At 37.4% G+C, this 24,613-nt stretch overlaps 1 protein-coding gene across 1 annotated transcript in view; it reads right to left on the bottom strand.

Moving 5' to 3' along the window:
- Positions 1–8,793: 8,793 nt before the first annotated feature.
- The window catches only part of LOC136857990 (kynurenine 3-monooxygenase), a 111,464-nt gene continuing 95,644 nt past the window's right edge, over positions 8,794–24,613 (bottom strand). Inside the window, exons 9-11 of the mRNA XM_068225229.1 lie at positions 21,539–21,679; positions 13,914–14,075; positions 8,794–8,956 (exon numbers count right to left, since the gene is read on the bottom strand). Coding sequence (XP_068081330.1) covers positions 8,849–8,956; positions 13,914–14,075; positions 21,539–21,679 — 411 coding nt within the window. The 3' untranslated portion in view covers positions 8,794–8,848. The remainder of the gene's footprint in view (positions 8,957–13,913; positions 14,076–21,538; positions 21,680–24,613) is intronic.

Below are 24,613 nucleotides of genomic sequence, written 5' to 3'. Positions count from 1 at the left end.
TGAGTTGAGGTGCCGGTAGAGCCGGTGTGGAGTGTGACTGGTGAGTGGAAAAGTAAGACGGGAGGGAAGAGGAAGATGATAGGCGTGGATCAATATCGTGCAGCTATTGGAAGATGGCAGGGGAGATGGAAAAAGGAAACAGCTAGAAATAAAGGAGGTAAAGTGGAAACAAGAATGATGGGCAGGATGATACTGGTGGCAGCGGTGATTATGGTACTGTTAGCTATAGGAGGTGTGGAGGTGAACCCCGGCCCGACTTCCAGTGGCAACATGAGCTGGGAAGACGTGGAGGTCATAAGAAGAGTGGTGAAAGAAGTGGTGGAAGAAGTATGTCTGTTTGAGCAGATTAAAAATATGAAGGAACAAATGAAGGAATTCGTACATATGAGGCGTTGGATACAGGGAAAACAGACGAGACAATGAACAAAGTGGAAATCAGCGAGAGAGAAATTGTATCACTCACGGCAAAAATAAAGGAGAAGCTGAAAGCAGAAATTGAAGACAGTAACCGAGAACGCAGGAAGAAATGCTCATTTATATATCGAGTGCCGGAAGACAAAGGGGGAAGACAAAGTGCTTACAACCTATAAAATTGTGGAAGTCATCCAGAAAATGATGAGAATTAACTTTAGTGAAGTTGATATTGATGATGTGGAAAGGATAGGTAAAAAAACGGGGTGATAGGCCAATAAAACTGAAGTTGTTTTCCACCCTGATGGCGGAAGTAGTGATAAGAGGCGCAGACGATAAACGTAACACAAAAATTTGGATTAAAAGAGACATGGGAAGAGAAGGGGTAAAGAATATAAACACTTTGAAGAAACATTTGGTCAGGGCTAAAATACAAGGGTTAAGAGCCTACATTAAGGATCAACAATTAGTAGTATCCAATGGACTATGGACCAGAGTGTGGACAGCGAAGAAATTACGGGAAATGGAAGAGAATATGAAGGACGAAGGGGTAGTGGGGAAGAGAGTGGAAGAAAAGCAAGTCAGAGACAGTAAAGTGGGTGAAGACGGTCCTGGAGATAAAGAAAGAACCAAAGAAAATTAGGCACTGGATCCAAGCTCACAGCAAGAAGAAATTAACTTGACAAAAGAAGATGTGAATGCTATTTTCAAATCGATCAACGAAGGAGCCAGGGAGGTAGTAAATGAGATGATGAGGGAGATAAGAAAGGAGACCAGGGAGACCAGGGCATTAATTAAGGAGCTGACGATGGAGGCCTGTGTGAGAGAAGAAAGGAAGATACAGGGAGAGATTGTGGGGGCGGAAACACAAGATGTGACAAGAGTACACAAACGAAGTGAAAATACGGCTGGGAGGCAGGAAGAAGAAGCAAGAGGTGCCCTGGCGAAAGGGAAAAGTTTGAGCCTAAGAGAAATATGGGGTAAGAAGAACAAATTGGATGAAGGCATAGTGACAAGAAGCAAAAAAGGCAATCTGCAGTAGAAAGTAAATTGCTGTATACATGAGAACAGCGGAGTTTGTGTGTTATTCGTAACTATGACAAGAGTGATTAAATAGTTAAATTAGTAGGCAGTAAAGTGTGTAGGGAATGAGGAAGAGTGATTGTAAATTGGATAGGTGTTAAGGATAAAGCTAATATGTGGAGATGCTTTTTTTTTTTTTTTTTTTTTTTTGCTAGTTGTTTTACGTCACATCGACACAGATAGGTCTTACAGCGACGATGGTGCAGGAAAGGGCTAGGAGTGGGAAGGAAGCAGCTGTGGCCTTAATTAAGGTACAGCCCCAGCATTTGCCTGGTGTGAAAATGGGAAACCACGGAAAACCATTTTCAGGGCTGCCGACAGTGGGGTTCGAACCTACTATCTCCCGAATACTGGATACTGGCCGCACTTAAGCGACTGCAGCTATCGAGCTCGGTGTATGTGGAGATGGGTGGTATATGAGCTGAGGGTCCAAGTTAACTGTGAGTGAATATGGTTTCAGTTAATGTGGTGAGTTGTCTGGATTGTAAAGATAATAAATATAGTGAGATATTAGAGTTTAAATGGTGGTCAACAGTAACGAAACGTAAGGTGAAAAATTGCACACCGGCACTACAGTGGAGGTAATACGAAGGAAGGTTTGCAAGTTAAGTAGAAAAACAGAGATGTCAGTGTTCAAGAAAGAATGCGCTGAGTGCGAACCTGGCCAGAAGTGATATACTCTTTGTTTAAAGTGCAGATGCAACCCGACACACCTTTGTACTCTACACGGTAATATGTTACCAGTTTAGCTTCTCATTGCCATACTGCCTTATACTAGGGCCAACAGACCATTCTGCCTCATTGCCATTTGATTATTATTATTTACATCAATATTGCTTTTTTACCTTGTTTTGGTGTTAGTTATGTTTATTGTACGAGAATTATTATATGTGTATGGCCTAGGTTGGGCATTATTATTTTTCTCCTTTAATAGATCAATAAGGCTTCAATGCTGTAGATCTGAGGAAAAAATAAAGACATGTTCGTTTGATGGTATATAATTTTTACATTTTTTAGTTTGTCAAAATATAAAATATAACACTGTAAGACTTCTTTCAGATGGCACAGGAACAAACCATGCCCACGTGTATGCACGGATGCACCCGCTTTCACCAACTGTTTCACACACAGCGGGTAAATTAGAGCCGCGCAAAACTACCTGCACTTTGCAGCAGATCCTTAAAACACACTTTTCAGTGTAGGCAATTAATATGGGCTATCATCATCTTCGTTTACTCTACCTTCTACACTTAAGAAAAAGTAAATGAAACTGGAGAATGTGGGTGCACCCAGTGATAGGACAGAGAAGTCACATGGGAGCATTTGCAACACTGTCTGATGACTTGAGAATGGACAATGGCAAGTTTTTAAATTACTTTCAGATGTCAATATCCTCCTTTGATAAACTTCTGCATAAGTTATACAAACATATTATGGAAATCACTGGAGATTTCCCAGCAAATCTGTTGCCATGACTCTGTTGTGTTTCTCCTGGATTTGTATTCTTCCAGAGATTGGTCCCACACCACTGGTCTTTCCGACACTGAAGTTATCAAGTTCTCAATGTCTATTTCATACTCCATAACAACCACTGTAAATCACACAGACAAAAGCACACAAATAAACTAATAAACTGAAAATAAGTAAAGTATAGTAAAGTAAGTATACCAAATTAGCATTTGTACCCGTTCTTCGCATGGGAAGTTGTTTGAAATTCTCCGTGGTTCTCAGGTTGCATATTGTATATCTGACCACTGGTGTGGCACTCTGACATTGATGATACCTCCCTTAATATCTGCCCTGTTGAAAAGGTAAAATGGCTCTTTAGTTTTTCACATTACCCCACTTGAAGTGACATACACGACATATCCCACTAGAAATGGACTAAAAATCCAATTTTTCGTAATCCTCTGTGTTGTTATCCGTTGTACGATAAATATGTACATGGCATAAAGGAACGGAAAGAACATACTCTTAAACATTTGTTATATACTGTCCTTTACGTTAACAAAAATATTTGAGAATAATCTTCCTGATTAACACCTGATAACACAATCCTGAGTGAGTGGATTCCCAATAAATAGTTTGAGACAGACAGACAGACAGACAGACAGACAGACAGACAGACAGACAGACAGACAGACAGACAGACAGACAGACACCAAAGGGGAAAAGTTCTACCTCATGTTTCCTCAGTGTTCAGTTATATTAGGTGGAGTTAATTCTTACGCCGAGCGAAATATTATGCATTCTCTGATTTCCTCCTGTTATGGAGCATTCAAATAACTGTAGGTCTGTGAGGGTGTCCATCAATGGCTGCAAAGCATGAAGCCCAGAGAAAATAGTAATTTTCTCTAGCATTTGAAGAGTAAGCGAAATTATGTGTATAACAAAAATTATTTAAAATGAAGGGGTGTTTCACAGATAGTCTACTGATTTTTCATATAATCAATAGTGTAAGGGAAAATTGAAAAAAAAAAAATCTTCTGGTCTTCCTATGAACCCCTAGTCTAAACAGTGATTTTTAAATGATATGCCTCCGAAAACTGTAAAAGTAGTTAGTGGGACGTAAGGCCAATAACATTATAATAATAAATGATATGCATATCAAAACATGCTCCTGGATGAGTAGTAATCAATAGTGTAAGAGAAAACTGAAAAAAATCTCTTCTAGTCTTTCTATAAATCCCCAGTCCATTCAGTGATTTTTAAATTATATGCATATTGAAACCTGCTCCTGGATGAGTAGACTCTATATATGAAGTTTGGTCAAGTTCTATTAACCGTTTACCTATGATGGTGGAACAAACAAACAGACACGAAAGCTAAAAACTACTGATATGATCTCGAGTTGACTTAAAACGGATAAATATATAAAAATATGGTGAAAAAATGACATTACAGATGTAGTGAGACATAAAAACCAATAACATTATTACTAACATTAACAATTTTATTTTCATTGTATAACATTTTTAGATCTGTGAAATGGTGGGAGTTGTCATGAATGAATGATGAATGATGATGATTGTATCTGAGAACATTTTTGTGTTCTTTGTATCTGATTGGAAATTGTATTTTGTTTGGCCTATATAGACAGAAACCCCAACCAGACCAACCTCAACGATCACACACATATGGATGTTTATAATTATACTGAATATGACAAGCAGATTAGACCAGATGTAGGATGCAGCAGTTGTGTAGAAATGAAAAGGTTAGCACAGGATAGGGTGGCATGGAGAGCTACATCAATCCTGTCTATGTACTGAAGATTCAAACAGAAATAACACCACCAACAACATACCTTAATATACCTTCCCAATACTGATAATATTTGAAGATACAGCATTGTTTAAATTTTATTTTACAAAACTGCCTTCCAATGAAGGTAGCCCCATTGACCTCGGTATACTAATAGAAATTTTACATGATGGCTATAGCAAATTATACTGAAATATTTGGATTTGGAAGGATTTCTTCAGCACCATCACTGGATGGTAAGCCAATTTCTTCCTAAAATATTAAAAAAACCTTGGTATGGCACCTTGAGCTCCCAGTAAAAGACCATAAGGCTCGACTTAATCCAAGTGATATTTATCTGTGAAGAAATTTTTGCTTTTCTTGCTTTTTTCTTGGTGTACCTCTGTATCCTATTCATTTCCAAACTCAAATATTTTATTCTGCAATCCACATTTACATCTTGCTTTGTATTAGAAGAGTACGCTATCATGTCAACCCTTTGATTTAATCCATTCATGGCAAAGAAGGAAATTTCATCATCTACTGTCCAGCCCTTCTTCCTCAGGGTTTCAGCTATCTTTGACCTTACAATGTGGTGACATGAGTTCTGAATGATAATTCCATGGTCACACTGTCCCAAGACATGAGCGAGGAGTTTTAGTTTCTGGGCAACCATGTCTGCACTGGGTACTGTCTAAACCCGGGCCTCTCAAATGCCCAAAACCTCATACGTGCAAATCGAGGCACAAGAGCTCCATGCACTGTTCATCGGTCCCACTCAGCTCGGACCAACACTTCGTCTCTGGGCTACTCAGCTAAGCTCGGCTCAACTCAGCTCGGATTTGGAGCGCTACGGAGCAAGTGAGGAAGAGGGAGACAGGGGAAGCGAGCGAGACAGGTGTGGGGATAGAGAGAGACAGCGCTATTGCTCCAAATCGAGGAGTGGGGGTCTGTACTCTGGTCAACCAAGCAAAGTCGTCTTTTGTACAGTGCATGCACCCTGGGAGACCTTCGTCTAAACTGACCAGACATGGCTCGAACTGCAATATCATTTGCTTTAAACTTTACAGACAGCACCCACTCCCAAGTAGATAACCCTTTCTTGTTTGAGATTCACTTGTTAGCCTCAGGCACCGAGCTGTATGTTGCTATTCCCCTGACCTCTTTCAGACATACATTTCCAAGTTTCAAACTCGCAGTTATGCAGTCCTTCCTGGAAATTTGATCACTGATGATTTTGTCATTCCTAATGGTGGAGGAAAGTTACATGATTACATGAAGTTTTATGCATTTTCCAACATCCTAACTGCATTTACATATGCATTATTAGCTTTCATTAATTCTGGACAGACATTACAAAGCTGCAGATTGGCTTCCCATGCAAGTGAAATTAAATTTACCCCTTTGACTACTCTCCCTGATTACAACATACTATTGGGGATGTCAACCGATAAGAAATCCATCTCTTTAACAGAACTTTGAATAATCCTGTCTATATTCTCTAAAAATGATGACAGTGTCAACTGGTGCAACAGTGCCATCTGTGAGAGGTATATACATTTAGTTCCTGATCTGGACATAGTATTGGTGTCTATGTCAGGTTTTCAAGGTCTTTCCTAAGTAATCAATAGCGATACAGTGCATTTGACCTCCTGGATCTAACATATCTGCTATATCTTGCTGGAATCTTACAAGTAGAGCCTCACTGGTATAATCTTTCCTACCTCTAAAATTGTTTCTATAAATTAAGTAATTTTGAATGTGTCTAATACAGTATAATCAGAAAGAATGCCTTCCCAGAACTTACAAACAATACATGTCAAGCTGACTGGTCTATTATTATCTGCTCTTCATGTTTGCTCGAAGGAGCTATACCAAATGAATGTACACTGGGGCTGTTTTTGCAGCTCTCCAAAGGAAAGGTCGATAAAAATCAAATGCTCTGTATGTGGCACTATATCCCAACCCATTGCAGTTAGTATATCCCCAGAAATCTTATCAATTCAAGCTGTTTTTCTATCCTTCAACTTTGGTATCGTTTTATAAATATCTTAATTATCGTAGGTAAATTTCAGTACTTCACTAGTATTGTATATCACCTCTAACTTCTGTAGACCACCACATTTACACTCCCCTTGATCATTAATGATTTCTGGAATGTCCTTCCTGAACCTGTTTCTGCCTCCTTCCATTTTCACTAAAATTCATATGACTGCCAATGTTACTAATGTTATCCTTAGATGACTTCTTTTTTTTTTTCCAAGAATTCAATTTCCTAGTAAGTACCTTCACTCTCTCTTTACTGGAATTTACCTATGATAACAAATATTTTTGAAAAAGGATACAAAAGTTGAAAACAGGAAAAGCAGCTGGAATTGATAAGATTTGTGGGGATATATTAAGTCACTGGGTTGGAATATAGTACACAGTGCTATGGATACTATGTATGCAACCACTGAGGTTACAACAAGGACTGAGTGGGTGGAACAAAATTTCATCTCAGCAAATGAAAACTGTGTTGAATAGGAGGATATAATAAATGTTTACATTATTGTAAAAGTCTGTCAATATGGAAATGGAGTTTATAACCTGTAATAAAGGATTACTTGATTCGAGAAGTGGACAAGATCCAAAGGAAAGCAGCATAATTTGTCTGGGTGATTTCCAACAAAAGAGTAGTGTTACAAAAATGTTGCAACTTTGGGCCGGGAAGACTTGGGAGTAAGGAAATGAGCTGGTGGACTAAACAGTACATTTTGAGCTGTCAGTGCAGAGATGGCATAGAATAACATTAGTAAATGAATAGGCTTGAATGGAGGTTTTTTTTAGGTAGAAAAGATAAAGCTGGAATTCAAGAGAACAAACTGGGAGAAATATTCATTTATAGGAAGAGGAATTAGGGATTAGAATAATCTACCAAGGAGATTTTTGATAAATTTCCAATTTCTTTGAAATCATTTAAGAAAATACTAGGTAAACAACTGAATCTGCCAGCTGGGCAACAGCCCTAAATGCAGGTCAGAGATGACTGATTGATTGAAACAAAACAGTTTATTTTAGGACCTACAATGCCATTTTGATACTTTTACACCTCTGTTGCTGCATAAGACCTTGAGAGAACTGATTTTCCAAGATAAAATAACAAAGATTTGAAATGAACTAAATATAAAGAATGATCACATGAAGAAAGAGGTACTGTGTGAAAAGCTTACTTACTCTGTGAGAGAAAATAAAAGTCTCAAATTAGATAATTATATGATGTTACACAAATTTGTTTTAAGCATTTTTATTATGTTATATTTCAGTATATTGGTACGGGAACATTATCAAAATCCATGTCCTTAGAGTACAAAAGTACTTCTATCCGAAGAGCTGAACATAGCTACACAGTTTGATAATTCAGGGTCTTGCATCACTACAGCTGTGTGGAGAGCATGACAGCTGTTTGGAACCATCTGTAACTATGTAATAAATTCCTTCTGTGAATATGTGGTAATGTTGACCTCCAGATCCCAAGATCGCAGGTTCAAAGACTGCAAAAGCAGCCGGTTTTTTTAAGTCCATAATAATCATATGGCCTCAGCTACCACATGCAGGCATTTTGATTTTACATCTTTTAGGCTTCTTGTATGTCAATTTTGATATTACAATTTACCACACGGAGATAAATTGATTTCTGTTGTGTGATCTATGGCTAAGTTTTTAAATTAATTTTGTTGGGTAAACACCAAATATGTTTCCCAAAATCTTTTATATGTCAACATTGCCAAAACACAGAGTTCCAAATGAACTTTTTTCTGACCTTCAAAAATCTGACTACTTCTGCCAGATTTTAACTTTTTATCTAGGGATCTGGACACTGACACTTAATCTTCATCCACAGGGGCTTTTAAGTAAAAACTACCCATGTACTGTACAGAAGATTCATGTCAAGCAATGCAATCTTTAGAGAATACTGTCAGGGTGGTTGACTGAGAGAAACTGTTCAGAAATTTTGTATTAAGGAAAAGGAACAAGTAGTGTTTTCAGTAATATAACATAAAGTCCTACACTTCACACGCATCCCTGTGATGCTAATACAAGTAACATACTACTTAAACATCATAGGTTATCATAAAACCAGAATTAACTTCAAGAACCATCCAAAACTGAACCACAGGATAAGCAGCAGTGTTATCAGCATCAGGTAGCCAGTGACAACAACAGCAAGATGTATGACCTGCAATCAAAAGAGAACATTGTTTGTGGACAGTCAACAAGTGATACTGGAGAGTAATTGAAATGCTGACTTATTTATAGCACTAACACAGTCTAATGTCTCAAAATAAATACACCACTTGTCTGTCATAGAGACCATGAAAGCACTATTCACTATTCACATAAGAATCAACCCTCCAACTCAGACTGTTTTCCATTTCTAGTCTCTGTATAGGAAAAGAAGGTAGAGGTAAATAGCTTCACTTTTACCATTCCTTTTCAAATTTCCTTCTGTTACTAGCTTCCTCCTCTTCCATATTAGGTATCTTACCTATCTTCTCATACGTCTTCTATTTGACCAATGAAGATGCAATCATGAAATAGGCCTACAGGATGAGACGTCAGTTAGTGGAAAATGTATAGAGTAGTGTAGCATTAATGGTTTATATAAAAACAGTCGTCCTACAGAAATAGGGGTCTCCATTGTTATCTAAACATTTAAGACCATTCAAACACTGATTTAAATATCTTAGATCTTCATAATTTCAATCAAGTTGCCACCACTTCTGTAAAACAAACAAGTGCTGTTCTGTAGACAATTTTCTATTCATAATGTAAACTTCTCACACCAACAATGAACACACAAAGCCAGCTTGTCCTGCCACTACTCTTTAAATAAATTTCCTTCACTGCATACAGGTTCTGTCATTACTTAGTTTAAATTTGACCAGCAATAATGTGCAGCGGTTAACTGACTTATACCGCATCCTGTATTTCATCTATATGGTATTTCTTATCTTTTGTGAGTTTCTAAGTGAGTCATTGTTACTTTTGCCTTTTAAACAAAACAGGTAGTTGAGTTACTAGATAGAAATCCTTGAACAAAACAGTGCTCAAATCTATAAAATTCCTTCAGAGTCTAAAGGACTAAATGAAAGTATTTCTAGAGAAGTCCTTGCATGTGAAATTTGAAGCTATGAAGAAAACAAAAAACTCAACAAACAAATTATTATACAGTTGGATATTGACTATTATCTATATTGACCAATGTATCCCATTTTTTGTTAGTCTTTTTAATCCTTCGTGATCTGTTTGGTGACTATTACTAGGGATGGGCATTGATCTTGCTCAAGACTCTTGAGATTCTTGAGATCCATAACATCAGTCTCAAATTTCTCAAGACTGATTCTCCCTTGCTGTGATCAATGTAATATTCCAGTAACTATGAGCATAGGTGATGCCTGAAGCTTAGTACTTGGTATAACATCAATAGTTATTGCGTGAAATAGTTTCCTCTTATGGAAAGGTGATCATAACATCTAGGTACCGATAAATGTCAAAAGCATACTGCTCGTATTCTGAATTGTTATTCAATGCCATATGACTATGCACAATGCTTAAAATTGTTGACTAAATATTACAAAAGATATAATACATGGTACCAGTACCTTGGTATGCAACATAAAAGAAAGCATCTGAACCAAACAATACTGTACCCTCTATTCGTGTAAATGTTTCAGGAAGAATAAACCAACAAACAATCAAGATCAGCTTTCCCCCTCCCCACCATTACAATGCTCATAATGTTAGGTACTTTGCAAAATGTCTTGTTTATACCCTATTTTGCTATGATGATCTCATTTTGCAGCATCAATGAACCCTAAATTCTTGTACAGTATATGAAGAACTGATGCCAAACTAAGTACTACCATGCAGAGTTAAAAAAAAAAACAAGCCATGGATATCATTAATACCACCAAACATGGCCTCTAGACATGATGTAATTAGCATGAAATTTATAGCCAAAGTTACAGGGTAACCTTGCATAAAAATAGTGATGGGCAGTCTGAGACGGGCTCTCGAGATTTCTCGAGACTAGCGCAGGCACTGTTTCTCATGAGAAATTTCGAGAGATCTCGAGTGCATTGTCCCCACATTGTGTGGCGAGTGGCATGTCGTAGGCCTACAGGTAGACGGAGCTGAATGTTGTTTGTACCGAGTATGCGAATAGTCAACCACGGACCTTCTCCATTCCATAAATATGTGTCAACAAGCGACTAGGGCGTTCATTTCTACTGAGGTCTATTGTGATGCAGTATAACATAATTATAAAGAATAGGTGTTCTGACATTGTGTGCAGCGGTAAGTACACGAATGAGTAGGCTAAGTACAGAGACTCGCATCTACTGTAGATACACTTGTCTGGATACTAGAGGAATGGATTATTCGAACTCGAGATGGGGCAAGATGCGCCTTGCTGCAAATGCAACCACCATTATGGATGAGTGGAACGTGTAATCTAAAATGCCTGAGTTTGCTCCAGTTCTTTTGACAGGTAGGTGTACATTGGTTATCAGACCCCGCATTCAGTATTATATGACCACTGCTTGTGTTTACCAATATTTTGGTGACAAAGGAAATAATTCCTAACAATGTTACAGAGTATTCGCGTCATAATTAGGAACTTTGGTATATGACAGTGCAATGTGTAATTGTATCCAATTGTACACGACAACTTAAGACAATGTCCAAAATACAACGTAAGTTGTGGATGTAGGTTATTTTGAAGAGATGCTGCATAGCACCGCCCGCTGTGTTGTTTATTCAAAAGAAGTAAAATACGTCAGCAGAAATACTTCTCGGATGATCTGGCACTTAAAAACACATAATATCACTTAAGTCAAATTGTCACAGAGATCACGTCTGGCCCGGCCTGCATCACAAAAAGCTATTCTGTCGACAACAATTGCAAGGCATCCAGGTAGGTGTACTTCATATATACAAATAACCCATGAACCGTTTAAGATACTGACATTGTCTTTTCACTTTTGTTAATGGTATTAAGGGGCTCATAGTTGAACATGCAGGCTTTTGACAAAATTTACTGGCACACATGTTTCCATATGAGAATGCTGATGGTATACTATGAAGCTTACACTCCTAGTTACTGGGACATCACACAGATCTCAGCACTGGAGAACCAGTCTCGAGAGCATTGCCCATCACTACCCTCTTGAAAAAATTGGAGCAAACTGAGGCGCTTTAGATTACACGTTCCACTCACAAGTATAAAGATGAGAATTTTCTACCTAATCAATACTTTATTATATAAGGTGTGTAAAATATTTCAGTCATATCAATCCGTGGTTTTAATATGACTGAAATATTTTAGACACCTTATTTAAACAAGCACAAAGACTTATCTGGCCAACCTATAACAAAAAAATCTCTTTCGATAAACGCTAAGCTGAAACACTATAATTACATAGTTAAACCAGAGGCAACGTATGCTAGTGAAACTTTATTCAAATTAAATGTAAAATCTACAACAGACAAATTACAGAAAACTGATTGAAGAATTCTTAGAACAATTATTAATAAAAAATACCAAGTTGATGGACAGTGGATATTGTTGCCTAACAACATTGTCTATCGTGAATGTGAATCAATAATATCTACAATGCGTAAAAGAAGAATTTCTTTTTTCTGTCACATATCAAGATTACCAGACGCCAGGATATTGAAACAATTATTTGATTATTTTTTGAAAAATAAAATCAATAATAATTGGTTCAAAGAAGTTCAGGATGATTTGGAAGAATTGGGTATAACTCAGCAACAAATCAAAAACAGAAAAGAGAAGAGGATTTTGAAGAACAAAAGTATAAGTTTCAAACTAAAAACAGTTGAACGGAAACAATATACTATATCGGACACACAAAGGGCTTCCAGGTCGGAGAGGATGAGAAAGTTCTGGGAGAAGAAAAAGGAGAAATTAACTCAAATGTATTGATTTAAGTGCTCCAATGTGGGCATAAAATATGTAAATAATAAATAAAGTATTGATTAGGTGGAAAATTCTCATCTTTATACTTTTGTACTCAAATTACCAATACGTACAATGAAGCTAATAGATTATAACATTCCACTCGTGTGTAATGGTGGTTGCATATGCAGCAAGGCGCATCTTGCCCCATCTCAGTTCGAATAATGCACACCTCTAATATACAGGTAGGTGTACACTCTCTCTACAGTTATTCACAAATTATGCAGGGTTATTCAGCTAAGATGTCTACCTCAAGTAAGTCATGAGCAGTTTAAGATACTGACATTCTGTTTTCAGTTTCGTAAATGGTATTAAGGAGTTCATAGTTGAACATGCAGTACTTTTTCAGGCTTTTGACGAAATTTATCGGCATACACGTTTCCATCTGAAAATGTTATTTCACACAAGAACTGCTTATGATATACTACCAAGCTTACACTCACAGTTACTGGGATGTTGCACAGATCACGGCACAGGAGAATCGGTCTCGAGAGTCTCAAGCGAGAGCATTGCCCATCACTACATAAGAGTATTACCGCTGCATACATCGCCAGAATGTGTATCCTTTATATATTAATATATAATACTGCATCAATAATAAATCTGTCCTCGTGGTCTAGGGGTAGCAAGCCTGTCTCTTACCTGAAGGTCCTGGATTTGCTTTTTGGTCAGGTCAAGCATATTTACCTGTATCTGAGAGCTGGTTTGAGGTCCACTCAGTCTGCATGAGAACTATTGAAGAGCTACCTGACTGTGAGATAGCGACCCCAGTCTGGAAAGCCAAGAATAACAGCCAAGAGCATTTGTCATGATGAACACACATCACCTTGTGATCTGAAAGCCTTTGGGGCTTAATAGGCCAAGGCCCATCAGGACTGCAGCATCATCGGGTTTGTTTATTTGCATCAATAATAGATGCATGCTAGAACTGAGCAGCCTAGTCGCTTACTGATATGTATTTATGGAATGGAGAAAGACTGTGGTTGACTACTCATGTACTGAACACAAACAGCATTCAGCTCGCTTAGCCGCAGGCCTACTACATGCTGCTCACCACACAAGCAGATCATTGCAGTGGTCTTGAGAAATCTTGTCATCTTCTCTCAGACTGCCCATCATTAGTTATTGCACTGAAATACTATATGTTGCTCACCTCATCTTGCCAACACTTGTTCTGTAAACACCAGTAGTAACCACGGTTTGTGAACGTCACTGAAGGGTACAGTGGAATCCACAGATTTGGAAGTAACTTGAAGAGGCAATTATCTAATTTCTTACGCAGGAGAAATGATGGCCTTGTCACAAGATCGCGCATCTGGAAATAAGAAATTAATACACAGCACATGAAAATCATCTCTAATTTATCTGCAAGTAATGTGAGGAAGAAAATATTGCATCACTTTTATTTTATTTCTGAGCATTGAGAGTCTGGTAATCCAGCACTGCAATATTAAATATTTCATGCTGAAAACGATAATCAATTGTGAGTAGTTCAAAACTAGTACCTGGAATATTTAGTCTGAGATCTAAAGGATTTTATTTCACATGAATGCAGTCATTCTGACTTACTGCAGCAACCCTAGGAGAACTGTCTCAAAATATGATACCCACCTTCCTGATGAAGCTGGAAAGCAAAAACAAACTCGTCAGGGGTGTAGAAGAACTGAGATTGATGAGGAGAGAGCCTATTTGAAGGCAGTGTATAAAGATGTCGAGAATGTCCTCGTCCTTTCGTGTTTTTCATATCTGTTCTGTTAATGTTATTGATTTTTGTTTATGTCCCACTAACTACATTTTTGACAGTTCTCAGAGACTCCGAGGTGCCAGAATTTTGTCCCGTATGAGTTATTTTATGTGCCAGTAAATCTACCAACATGAGACTAATGTATTTGAGCACCTTCAGATACCATCGGACTAAGCCAGGATCGAACCTGCCAAGTAGGGGTCAGAAGGCCAGCGCCTCAACCGTTTGTGCCACTCAGTCTGGCATATATGTTCTTGTCTCCTCTTTCTGTTGCTCCCTCTTCCTGCACAGAGCTGCCATTATGTTTGTCCTGTTATGTGTTCCTTTTCATGTACCAATCTTTCTGTACACAACTTTACTTGACACTGATTTGTTCCTTTCCAAGACCTGTAAAGACAGGTTATTATAGGGAGCTGAACCTTCTGCAGTAGAACTTCTGTTAACTGAAGCAAAGGGAGGGGGTTTCGGATAGTAATTAAAATGTAATTTTAGAGGTTAAGAATTGTTTTTTGAAGGTTTAGATAAAAGTAAATGAAGACAATAGACTACATATTATATAATGTATTGTTGACAAAGTATTTTAATACTGGAAATCTGAACTACTGAACTGTATTTACAAAACGAAACAATGTTCGATAGTGCATGTACACTGTAAATATACAGTAGGATTTACCATTTTTTGCTGAAAAAGTCACCTATTTTCTTTTATTTTTTATTTTTCCATCACTTGCTAGCCACTATGTCATGCCACCATTTCATTAGCAGAATGTCAGAATAACATAACAAAAGTTCTTTTATTTCATTTTTGTAATTCAACCAAATTTTTTTCCAATCATTTTGGTTAAACAGTATTTTGGTTAAAAGTGTTTTGGATAATGGAGCTTCTACTGAGTACAGTAAGTAAAAGACACAACATTTCGTATAGCACATTAAATGTAATGTATGTCCCTTAGGCCCGTTTATGGTGCGAGGTCAGGGGGGATATTTTCTTGAGCTTATCTCAGGTTGTCTCTGGGGTCGTTGGAGACACCCAGGCTTATTTTAGTTTTGGCTGGGGTTTTAAGGTCAGATGTCTTCCTGATGCTACATGATGAAAATCTCAACCCAGGATTGACCGGGATTCGAACATCAGCCTTCTGGTGGGAAGCTAGCAGCTAAACCACTGAGCTATGCAGTAGGTACGAAATACCATAATCTCCTAGATACATTTTAGATGCTCAGTTTTATTCTTAATTCATCCTCTGCAATACAATTCTTAGGTTTCTCTTATGTCTTCTGTTTTTTATTAGTATTATTAGTATAGTCTATGTTTATGAAATAGTAAAAGTAATATTGTAATCTGTGACCTGTGTTTGAACAGTCATCAAGAAAGGACAGAGAAATTTATTTATGTTCTAAAATTTATTGTAATATATATTTTTTATTTAATTCAGAGACATTAAGTTTCGATCTAGGAAGAATGTAAAATTTTATTTGGATTTATGTTTGTTTGTGTTGCAGGTGGTGGGATGGAGAACTGGAACAAGTCTTTGCTTTCTTCGAAACAAGTTGCTCCATTATTATGTTGTTATCCTGCGCTTATCTATTTCACTGATAAGCAAGCCATCTATCAGTGAACGGTTCGTTGCCCTCAGCACACTACACCATCTGAGTCAAGCCGAGTTGAGCCGAGTTGTACCGATGCACAGTGCATGGAGCCTCTGCGCCTTGGTTTGCATGCATGAGATTTTGGGCATTTGAGAGGCCCTGCTCTAGCCCATCGCTCCTGAATTCTAGTTGACTGGTTCAATGAGCACTCCATTCATGTGAAGATTCTTGCCTGGCCCCCAAGGAACCCCAATTTCAATCCCAATGAGCACATCTGGGATGCTGTTGAGAGGGATGTACATGCCCTGGACCCTGCTCTGACCAATCATCCTGGATTATGGGAGGCTGTGCAGCGATCACGGACCAGTATGGCTCCCCAACACTTTTGGTGACTTGTAAACTCCATGCCATGCTGCATCACTGCAATCATCAAGGCTATATTTTACTAGCCAGGTGTCTATAATATAATTGGTCATGAGTGTATATACAGTATATAGAGTAATAAGAGTAATAAGATACAGGATTATGACAGACTGCAAAAACACCTTGACAACTTTGTAAGATGGACAGAAGACAAATGGATGATGAAGTCAGGTTGCAAGTTTCATCATTAATTACTGAAGATCTTCTTGGGGTAATCACATTAACGAGGTTGTAAATAAAGGCTACAGATCTCTTCATATTATTATGAGAGTGTTTATGGGATGTAATAAGGATGTACCCCTGCGGGTAGAATACACCCGCGGTATCCCCTGCCTGTCGTAAGAGGCGACTACAAGGGGTACCAAGGGATGATTGAATTAGAACCATGAACCTACTCTTGATTCGTACCATCATGCGGGGAACACCATGGGTTGCATGTACTTGTGAGTAGTATCACTAAATTGGTATGAAATAGGTTTGTGATTAGTTGCAGTAAAAAGCCTGGCCTGGTGGATTCCAGTACCCGTGCGTTGTTCCCATGTGAGCAACACCGCGGGTCTGGGCGTAGCCTGTGAGTTGTACCGCTATATGAGCGGCACCGTGGGTCAGCGTTGCCTGTGATTGGTACCCACTATGTGAGGAACACCACGGGAATACCGGCGCCCGTGACTAGTACACCTAGGTGAGGAACCTTACCGGTTTGCGTTGGCTGTGAGTGGCGCCATTGTGTGAGAAACACCATAGGTCTGCGTTCTCTGTATGAATTGCAATACTTGTGAGTAGTACCATCTTGTGTGGACCACCGTGAGTCTTCACTACTTTTGATCAGTACCCCAAAATGACAAATACCATGGTTCTACTTTACTCGCGACATGTACCATTATGTGGGGCCTTAGACGTGAATTTAGCACCCCTTCAGACATCAAGCATCATTGTGCTTTATAAATGGTCCCTTGGTCAGTAATACTCTAATTAACTACCTTCTTTTTGAGTCTGATCCACTGTTTTTGTTTGTTTGTTTGTTTGTTTGTTTTTGTTTTTTTGTAGGGTTCATGTCCATCCATTCATTCTTCATGACATTTTAAATTTTATTTTGGTCAGTGGATGAATTTGAATTTTTTGTTATTTCATTTCGTAACATTAGGGGCCGATGACCTCGATGTTAGGCCCCTTTAAACAACAAGCATCATCATCATCATAATAAGGATGTAGAAGAGACACTATTTAGAGTATGGTTCCAGTGTATGGGACCCTCACCAGGATTACTTGACTTGAAAACTGAAAAATATAAAGGAAAGCAACATGGTTTGTTATGTTAGTTTCAGAAATACTGCAAAGTTCAGCTGAGAAGACTTGGCAATAAGGAGACAAACTGTTTGACTACGCAGTATGTTGAGAGCTGCCAGTGGAGAGATGGCGTGGAAAGATGTTTACGGATGATTAAGCTTAAATGTTGTTTTTCAAGGTAGGAAAGATAAAATTATGAAGATAAGTTGGAATTCAAGAGGACAAATTGGGATGATATTCAATGACAGGAAGAGGAATTCAGGAGTGGAATAATTCACCATGGGATATGTTCAAAAAATTTCCAGTTTCTTTGAAATCATTTCAGAAATGACTTAGTAAACAATGGGTAGAGAATCTACCACCTGGCCAACAGCTTTCAATCCAGATGATTGATTGATTGATTGATTGATTGATTGATTGATTGATTGATTGATTGATTGATTGATTGATTGAAACAAATTTTTTCACAACTTGCAACTGCACCATTGGACAATAGTTGTGTTTACGATTTGACAAAAGAGAAAGTGAGCCGAGTGCCTCCATGTCTGCCACTTGCGTGATTTGAAAAACATGAAAGATGAGTAGATGTACTAAACCTGGCCCTGCGGTGTAGGAGTAGTGTATCTACCTCTCACCCAAACGCTCTGGGTTCGATTCCCAGCCAAACCAGGGATTTTTACCAGGTTCTGAGAACTGGTTTGAGGTCCTCTCAACCTACGTGATTACAACTGAGGAACTATCTGATAGTGAGATGGTGGCCCCAGTCTAGAAAGTTTAGAATAATGGCAGAGAGGATTTATTGCACTGTTCATACTTAATCTCATAATTAGCAGGCCTTTGGACTGAGCAGCAGCAGAAATTGGTTGTGAAAGAAGACATTCAAATGGTTGTTGACAGACTATGTGTGAATATGGAGGACCAAGACAGCGATGGCTAATGACCTAGATGTTAAGCCCCTTGAAATGATAATCATCAACAAATAATAAGTGACTCTGTTCAGATTACCAAAGAAGCAAGAAGTAAGACTATTTTCTTTGAAACTGTTCTCACACTATATTAAGAAACTATTCTATTGAAATGGTATATGAGAGCATCAGACTTGGTTATGAAATTCATAACCCAACCCTCATTGGTGTGAGTATCCCATGTAAAGTAGCAAAAAAATTATAATATTTTTTAAAATGTTCTTCAGTTGCCACATTATGTTGTATTTAGCTTTATCTATGTAGCGTTTCTTTATGACAATTGTATATTTTTATTGGCAGCATATTTCAAATGGGAAACACACACCATTGAGTGTTGAGTGTTTTGCAAGTTTGGTCAGGATGGAGATTTTAAGGAATTTATAGATATTTGTAAATCATTTTCACTTTTATACTTCACATTTCAGTTACTTTTTTTTTTAAGCACATACTAACATTTACAAGAACTGAAATCAGAACTACCCAAAGACTGTTGGTCTCTTTACAACAGCATTCCTACCAAAGAGTAGACCCAAGTTTCCATAATTATAGCAGAGAGTAGAGTCTGTGTGGTCAAACTTAATTAGTATAGCCGAGCAGGTCTGGCTGTGTGGTTTGGGTCACTTACCTGTGAGCTTATATTTGAAAAATAATGGGTTCAAATTCCACTGCTGCCCTGAAAATGGCTCTGTAGTTTCTCATTTTCACATCAGGCAAATGTTGGAGCTGTACCTTAATTAAGGCCACAGTTGCTTCTTTCCTATTCCTATCCCTGTCCTACCCCATCATCACCACAAAACCTGTCTGTGTTGGCACAACTTAAAACAAATAGTAAAAACAAAAATAATAAACAGTAATATTTAAAATAATATTATTTAATTGCCATGTTACATTGTATTTAGCTTCACTTATGTCATACTTTTTTACAATAATTATATACTATTATTGCCTTAACCATCACTTTTTATCCCAGAAAGAACTTGGATAGGGGTATCTAATAAGTGCAGTAACATTATCAAGAGTAAATTGAATATAATTTTTGTGCTTTTATCTCAGAATGCAATTTTAAAATTAAACAGAGGGATTAAATACATTCATAAATGACCTGCATAAGCAGAAACGTATCAGGAAGAAGAAGAAGAAGAAAATATTATCATACTGTACTTCACATAATAATAATAATAATAATAATAATAATAATAATAATAATAATAATAATAATATATTTTTCCTTGCTCCTGCAAAATCATATTAGTTTCTTTTGAAATATTGTCAGACCGTTGTTGTTGATGTGCTATTTTTGCTGCCCTCACAATATCATCCACGACAAATGTAAACAAATAAAGGTGACATACACTACCCTATCTGAGGCTAGCATCTATTTCAAAGTATTTTCTTTTATTCACTTGTGTCTGGACATACCTGCAGCATTTCATATTTCTACCCAATTTTATTTTATTTTTCACTAAATTCTAACCAAGCTGGCAGTGGATTAGATCTTTGCCTGTGCAAGTGAAATTCATATTCTCTCCTGAGTGCTGCGTCTTTTCAGTTAAATGAATAAACTTCAATGTTTGTCCGTATTGAACCAAGATTACAACTTTTGTTATAATTTGGGTCCACCTTATTCAATACATAAAAATTGTTGCTTAGATGTAATTACAACATATATTTCAATCAGAACTAGTTTCGACGCCCCTCTGCGTCATCATCAGCTGATATAAGTTCGTGGAAAAAATATGGACTTGGAGACAGTTAATTTTAACACAGTTTCATGTTATTAATATGGTTTCAAATTGTGATCAATTTGACGTAGATAAACTTATATGATTGTCGATTTTTCCACGAACTTATATCAGCTGATGATGATGATGCAGAGGGGCATCGAAACTAGTTTTGATTGAAATATATGTTGTAATTACATCTAAGCAACAATTTTTATGTATTGAATAAGGTGGACCCAAATTATAATAAAAGTTGCATCTTTTCACAAGCTAGAATGTCCGTCGACATCTTATTTATGTTTTCTTTATTTGTTGTCAGCTCAGTTGTAATATTGTGGCACTTTGGTTGTTTAACGAACTTTTAGCAGTCATCTGAGTTACATAAATTTAAAAACTATCATCAGTATTGTACAGGAAGGATTATCACGATCCTGTGTTTTATGTTATGAGGAAAATTTTGAAATATATTGTGTCCCTGTGTTTAGGCAGTGTAGGGTTCCAGATATGCAATTTTGTTATTTTGCTCCACTTTTTATTTAAATTTTTTGCTTCTCAGGTAAGCTAGAATAATATATAACTTTCATTAATATGGAAGAAATAAGCTTGCTAACAGTGAAAGAATCACTGAATTTGGCTGAGTGATTCCGAAGATTATAGCCCCCACCCCCACACAAACACAAACAAACTTTCTCTCTTTATAATTCTAGTACATATTACCTTTTTGAACCCGATTTTTGCAAGCTTTTGCTCTGGGAACACTATAGGTACTGTGCTCAGGAGAAAATATAAATTTCACTTGCACCAGCAGAGATTTAATCCACTGTCGCCTTAGTGAGAATTTGGTAATGAAATAATATTAATGAGAGGTATGGAATTACTAAGAAATAATTCTGTACCGATACCCAATTGTGGAGAGGTGGATGTATATCCTCAATTCTCCCCAAGCACACATAAACATTATATCATTTTTTCCCTTTAGTTTGTTTACTGATCGTTGTTGTGTGCTGGAGACAACGGTAATTTTTTGAAGAAGATATGAAGAAGATCTCACCTCAACATAGTTATACATTGCAAGATCACATATTGCCTCTGCATCTTTCTGGCGTAATCTTGAATACTCTTGTAGCACCACAGACATGTTACCACCATATTGGTCCATCAGTTCATCCAGCAACAGGCAGTCCTCAAATCCCTGGTAGTAAACATGAAAATAGTTGGTTTATGAAAGTAGTAACAGAAGAATGTGAGGAAAAATAGAAATATTGCATTGATAATTCTAAAATGATTGAAGCTTTTCCCACAAAATATTTTATAAATTAAAAGATGCATTTGGATAAATAAAAGTATTTCTTGTCCATGACTCTGTGCCAGAATTTAAATCATGTTCCCTGACTGGAAGGACTGAGGTTTAATCCCTGATAATTGAGAAATTGTAGTTCATACTGAAGGTCAATGAAGTATGGAGTCTTGGCCATGTCCCCTCCTACTATTAAGCAAGAAGGTTTACTTTTCCTTCGGGGCCACTTTGAAGGATCTTGCATTTTAAAGTAGGAATACTGAAGTTCATCAACAGCTACAGCAGGAAGCAGTGGGCAAAATATTCTTCAATCATTCCTTGGAAGATTTTCACAAACATTTTGCCTTAACTGACATAGCTTCAATAAGTTATTGAGACATAATTATTGTTTTAGAGTGAAGCAGTTCTGTATGACCTTTCAATGGCATGATACCCTCTATATTGACTTACAACTTGTGGTACCCTTAGTAGATAAGTATTTATTTATTTATTTATTTATTCCTGACTTACATTTGTGGCGAAGTTAGGGCTCACGGCCCTTTCTTACACTTAACCACTATAAACAGAATTTAAAAATGTAAACATAAAAGTAAGACATAGAAATTCTATACTGTTCTACCATGAAGCATCTCCTAACATGTTTTGTTGTAGACACTGGCTGATTCTTTTTCTTTTGAGGTTTAAATTTATGAATTACCATCTGAAGCTACTTTCTCATAATTTGAAGGAGAAGTGACAACTGTTTTGTTGAAACAATGAGGTTGTCAGACTCATCGTAGTTTCATACCGGTACAATTTTATTCTATTTCTGCACTAGCACTGAAATAATTACAGTGGAACCTCGATATCTTGAATCACCCCAGGAGCTAAATTTTATTTTGAGTTATTGAAATTTTGAGATATGAATACTGTTCTTAACTATGTATAACACATAACTGAATCATATGTATCAGTTATACATATGAATACAGTATTTTTAACAGTATTTAAAAATGTGCGAACAAACTCATATTTTACGGCATCACTTTAATTGGTGGAGACCATAGACTGTTGGTTGTAGTTATTGCAGAGGAAAGACCTCCCAAAGCCTGTAACAAAAGAGTCCCAAAAATAAAAACTTGGCAACTAACCGAGCCAAGTGTAAAGGAAGAATTCAGGGAAGGTGTCCGCACGTTGTTGCCAAGAGAAGAACTGAAATTGGTAGATGAAGAATGGAATACTCTAAAGAAGGTTGTGGTTGGTACAGCAGAAAAAGTAAGTGGACGACAGAGTCAAATAAGGAAACCTAAAGAAACTGTCTGGTGGAATGATGATATTAAAATGGGTATCAATGACAGAAACCATGTAAGAAGATCCTTATATCAAGCAAGAATGCGCCGAGATCAACACGAAATAGAGGAGAAGCTGTCACTTTACAGAAAGAAAAAATTACAGGTCAAACAGTTGGTTGTAGCTGAAAAGCAGAAATGCAAGGAAGATCTGGCTACCAAAATAATGCAGGATGGAAATAAAAAACTGTTATACAGTATTGTTAAGAATAGAAGAACTCAAAATGAATCTATCCAATCTGTAGAACTTCCTAATGGTGAGGTGACTAGGGATAAGACCAAAATATTACAGGAGTTCCAAAGGCACTTTGAAACTTCGCTGAACTGTTATGAAAATGTCACCCCATTAGACGACGAACCTTATGATTTTGGCAGCACAAATACCACTAATCTGACATGGTTGGAAGTAGAGACAGCAATATCTAAGCTGAAAAACAACACATCAACTGGATCAGATGAATTAAGTGTTGAGATGATCAAAGCACTAGGAGAGGTAGGACAACAGTGGATGTACAGGGTACTAAATAGAATCTGGAAAGAGAATGTAATACCCAATGACTGGAAGCAAGTAGTCATCATCTCATTGTTGAAAAAAGGTGATAGAAAGAAATGTACAAACTACAGAGGTATAACTCTGCTATCACATGGCCTCAAAATCTACGAATCCAACCTTGAGAGCAGGATTAGAAAATATGTTGAACCTACACTTGAGGAGGAACAACATGGATTTAGACCTCACAGATCAACTATAGACCTCATTTTTGCCACCAGAATGCTCTATGAGAAATATTGGGAGAAAGGTAAAACACTTATAACCGTTTTTCTGGACATCGAGAAAGCATATGACCATGTACCATGCAGGCATATATGGGAATGTTTGAGACATAAGAAAGTGCCCGATGACATCAACGATTATATGATGAAACTAAGTGTTGTGTCCAGGTCCAGGATGGAAGGTCAGGTTGGTTTTTAAACGAAGAGTGGAGTCCAGCAAGGAAGTTGTCTTTCACCACTTCTCTTCATAATCATAATGGATGAAGGTTTAAAAACGGTTAAGAGAAAGGATCCAACAACTAATGCCCTGGTATTTGCTGATGATGTAGTGGTATTGGTTGAGACAGAAGCGGAAGTACAAACTAGACTAGATCTCTGGCATGAAGCTTTTACAACCTTACGTCCCAAAATCAGCAAAACTAAGAGAGTTGGCTTGGTGATGAGTAGAAACTCTCCAACTGTTCATCTAAGAATTGGAGATGAGAAGATGGGTATTGTAGACAACTTCCAGTATTTAGGTAGTGTTCTGTCATCAGACAATACCATACATCAAGTGATTAGTAACCGAATACAGAAAGCTTCCAAATTCTATCACGCTGTACCTCAAATATTTTGGGATGAAACATTTCTGTTAGTTTCCAAGATCAGCTTGTACAAAATATATCTAGTACCTATATTGACGTATGGTCTGGAAGCAGCAACACTTACTGGACCAACAAAGAGTTGT

This window comes from Anabrus simplex, chromosome 1 (genome assembly GCF_040414725.1).
Source record: "Anabrus simplex isolate iqAnaSimp1 chromosome 1, ASM4041472v1, whole genome shotgun sequence".
In the NCBI taxonomy this organism is placed as follows: Eukaryota; Metazoa; Arthropoda; class Insecta; order Orthoptera; family Tettigoniidae; genus Anabrus; species Anabrus simplex.
This window is presented reverse-complemented; position numbering and strand designations above follow the sequence as displayed.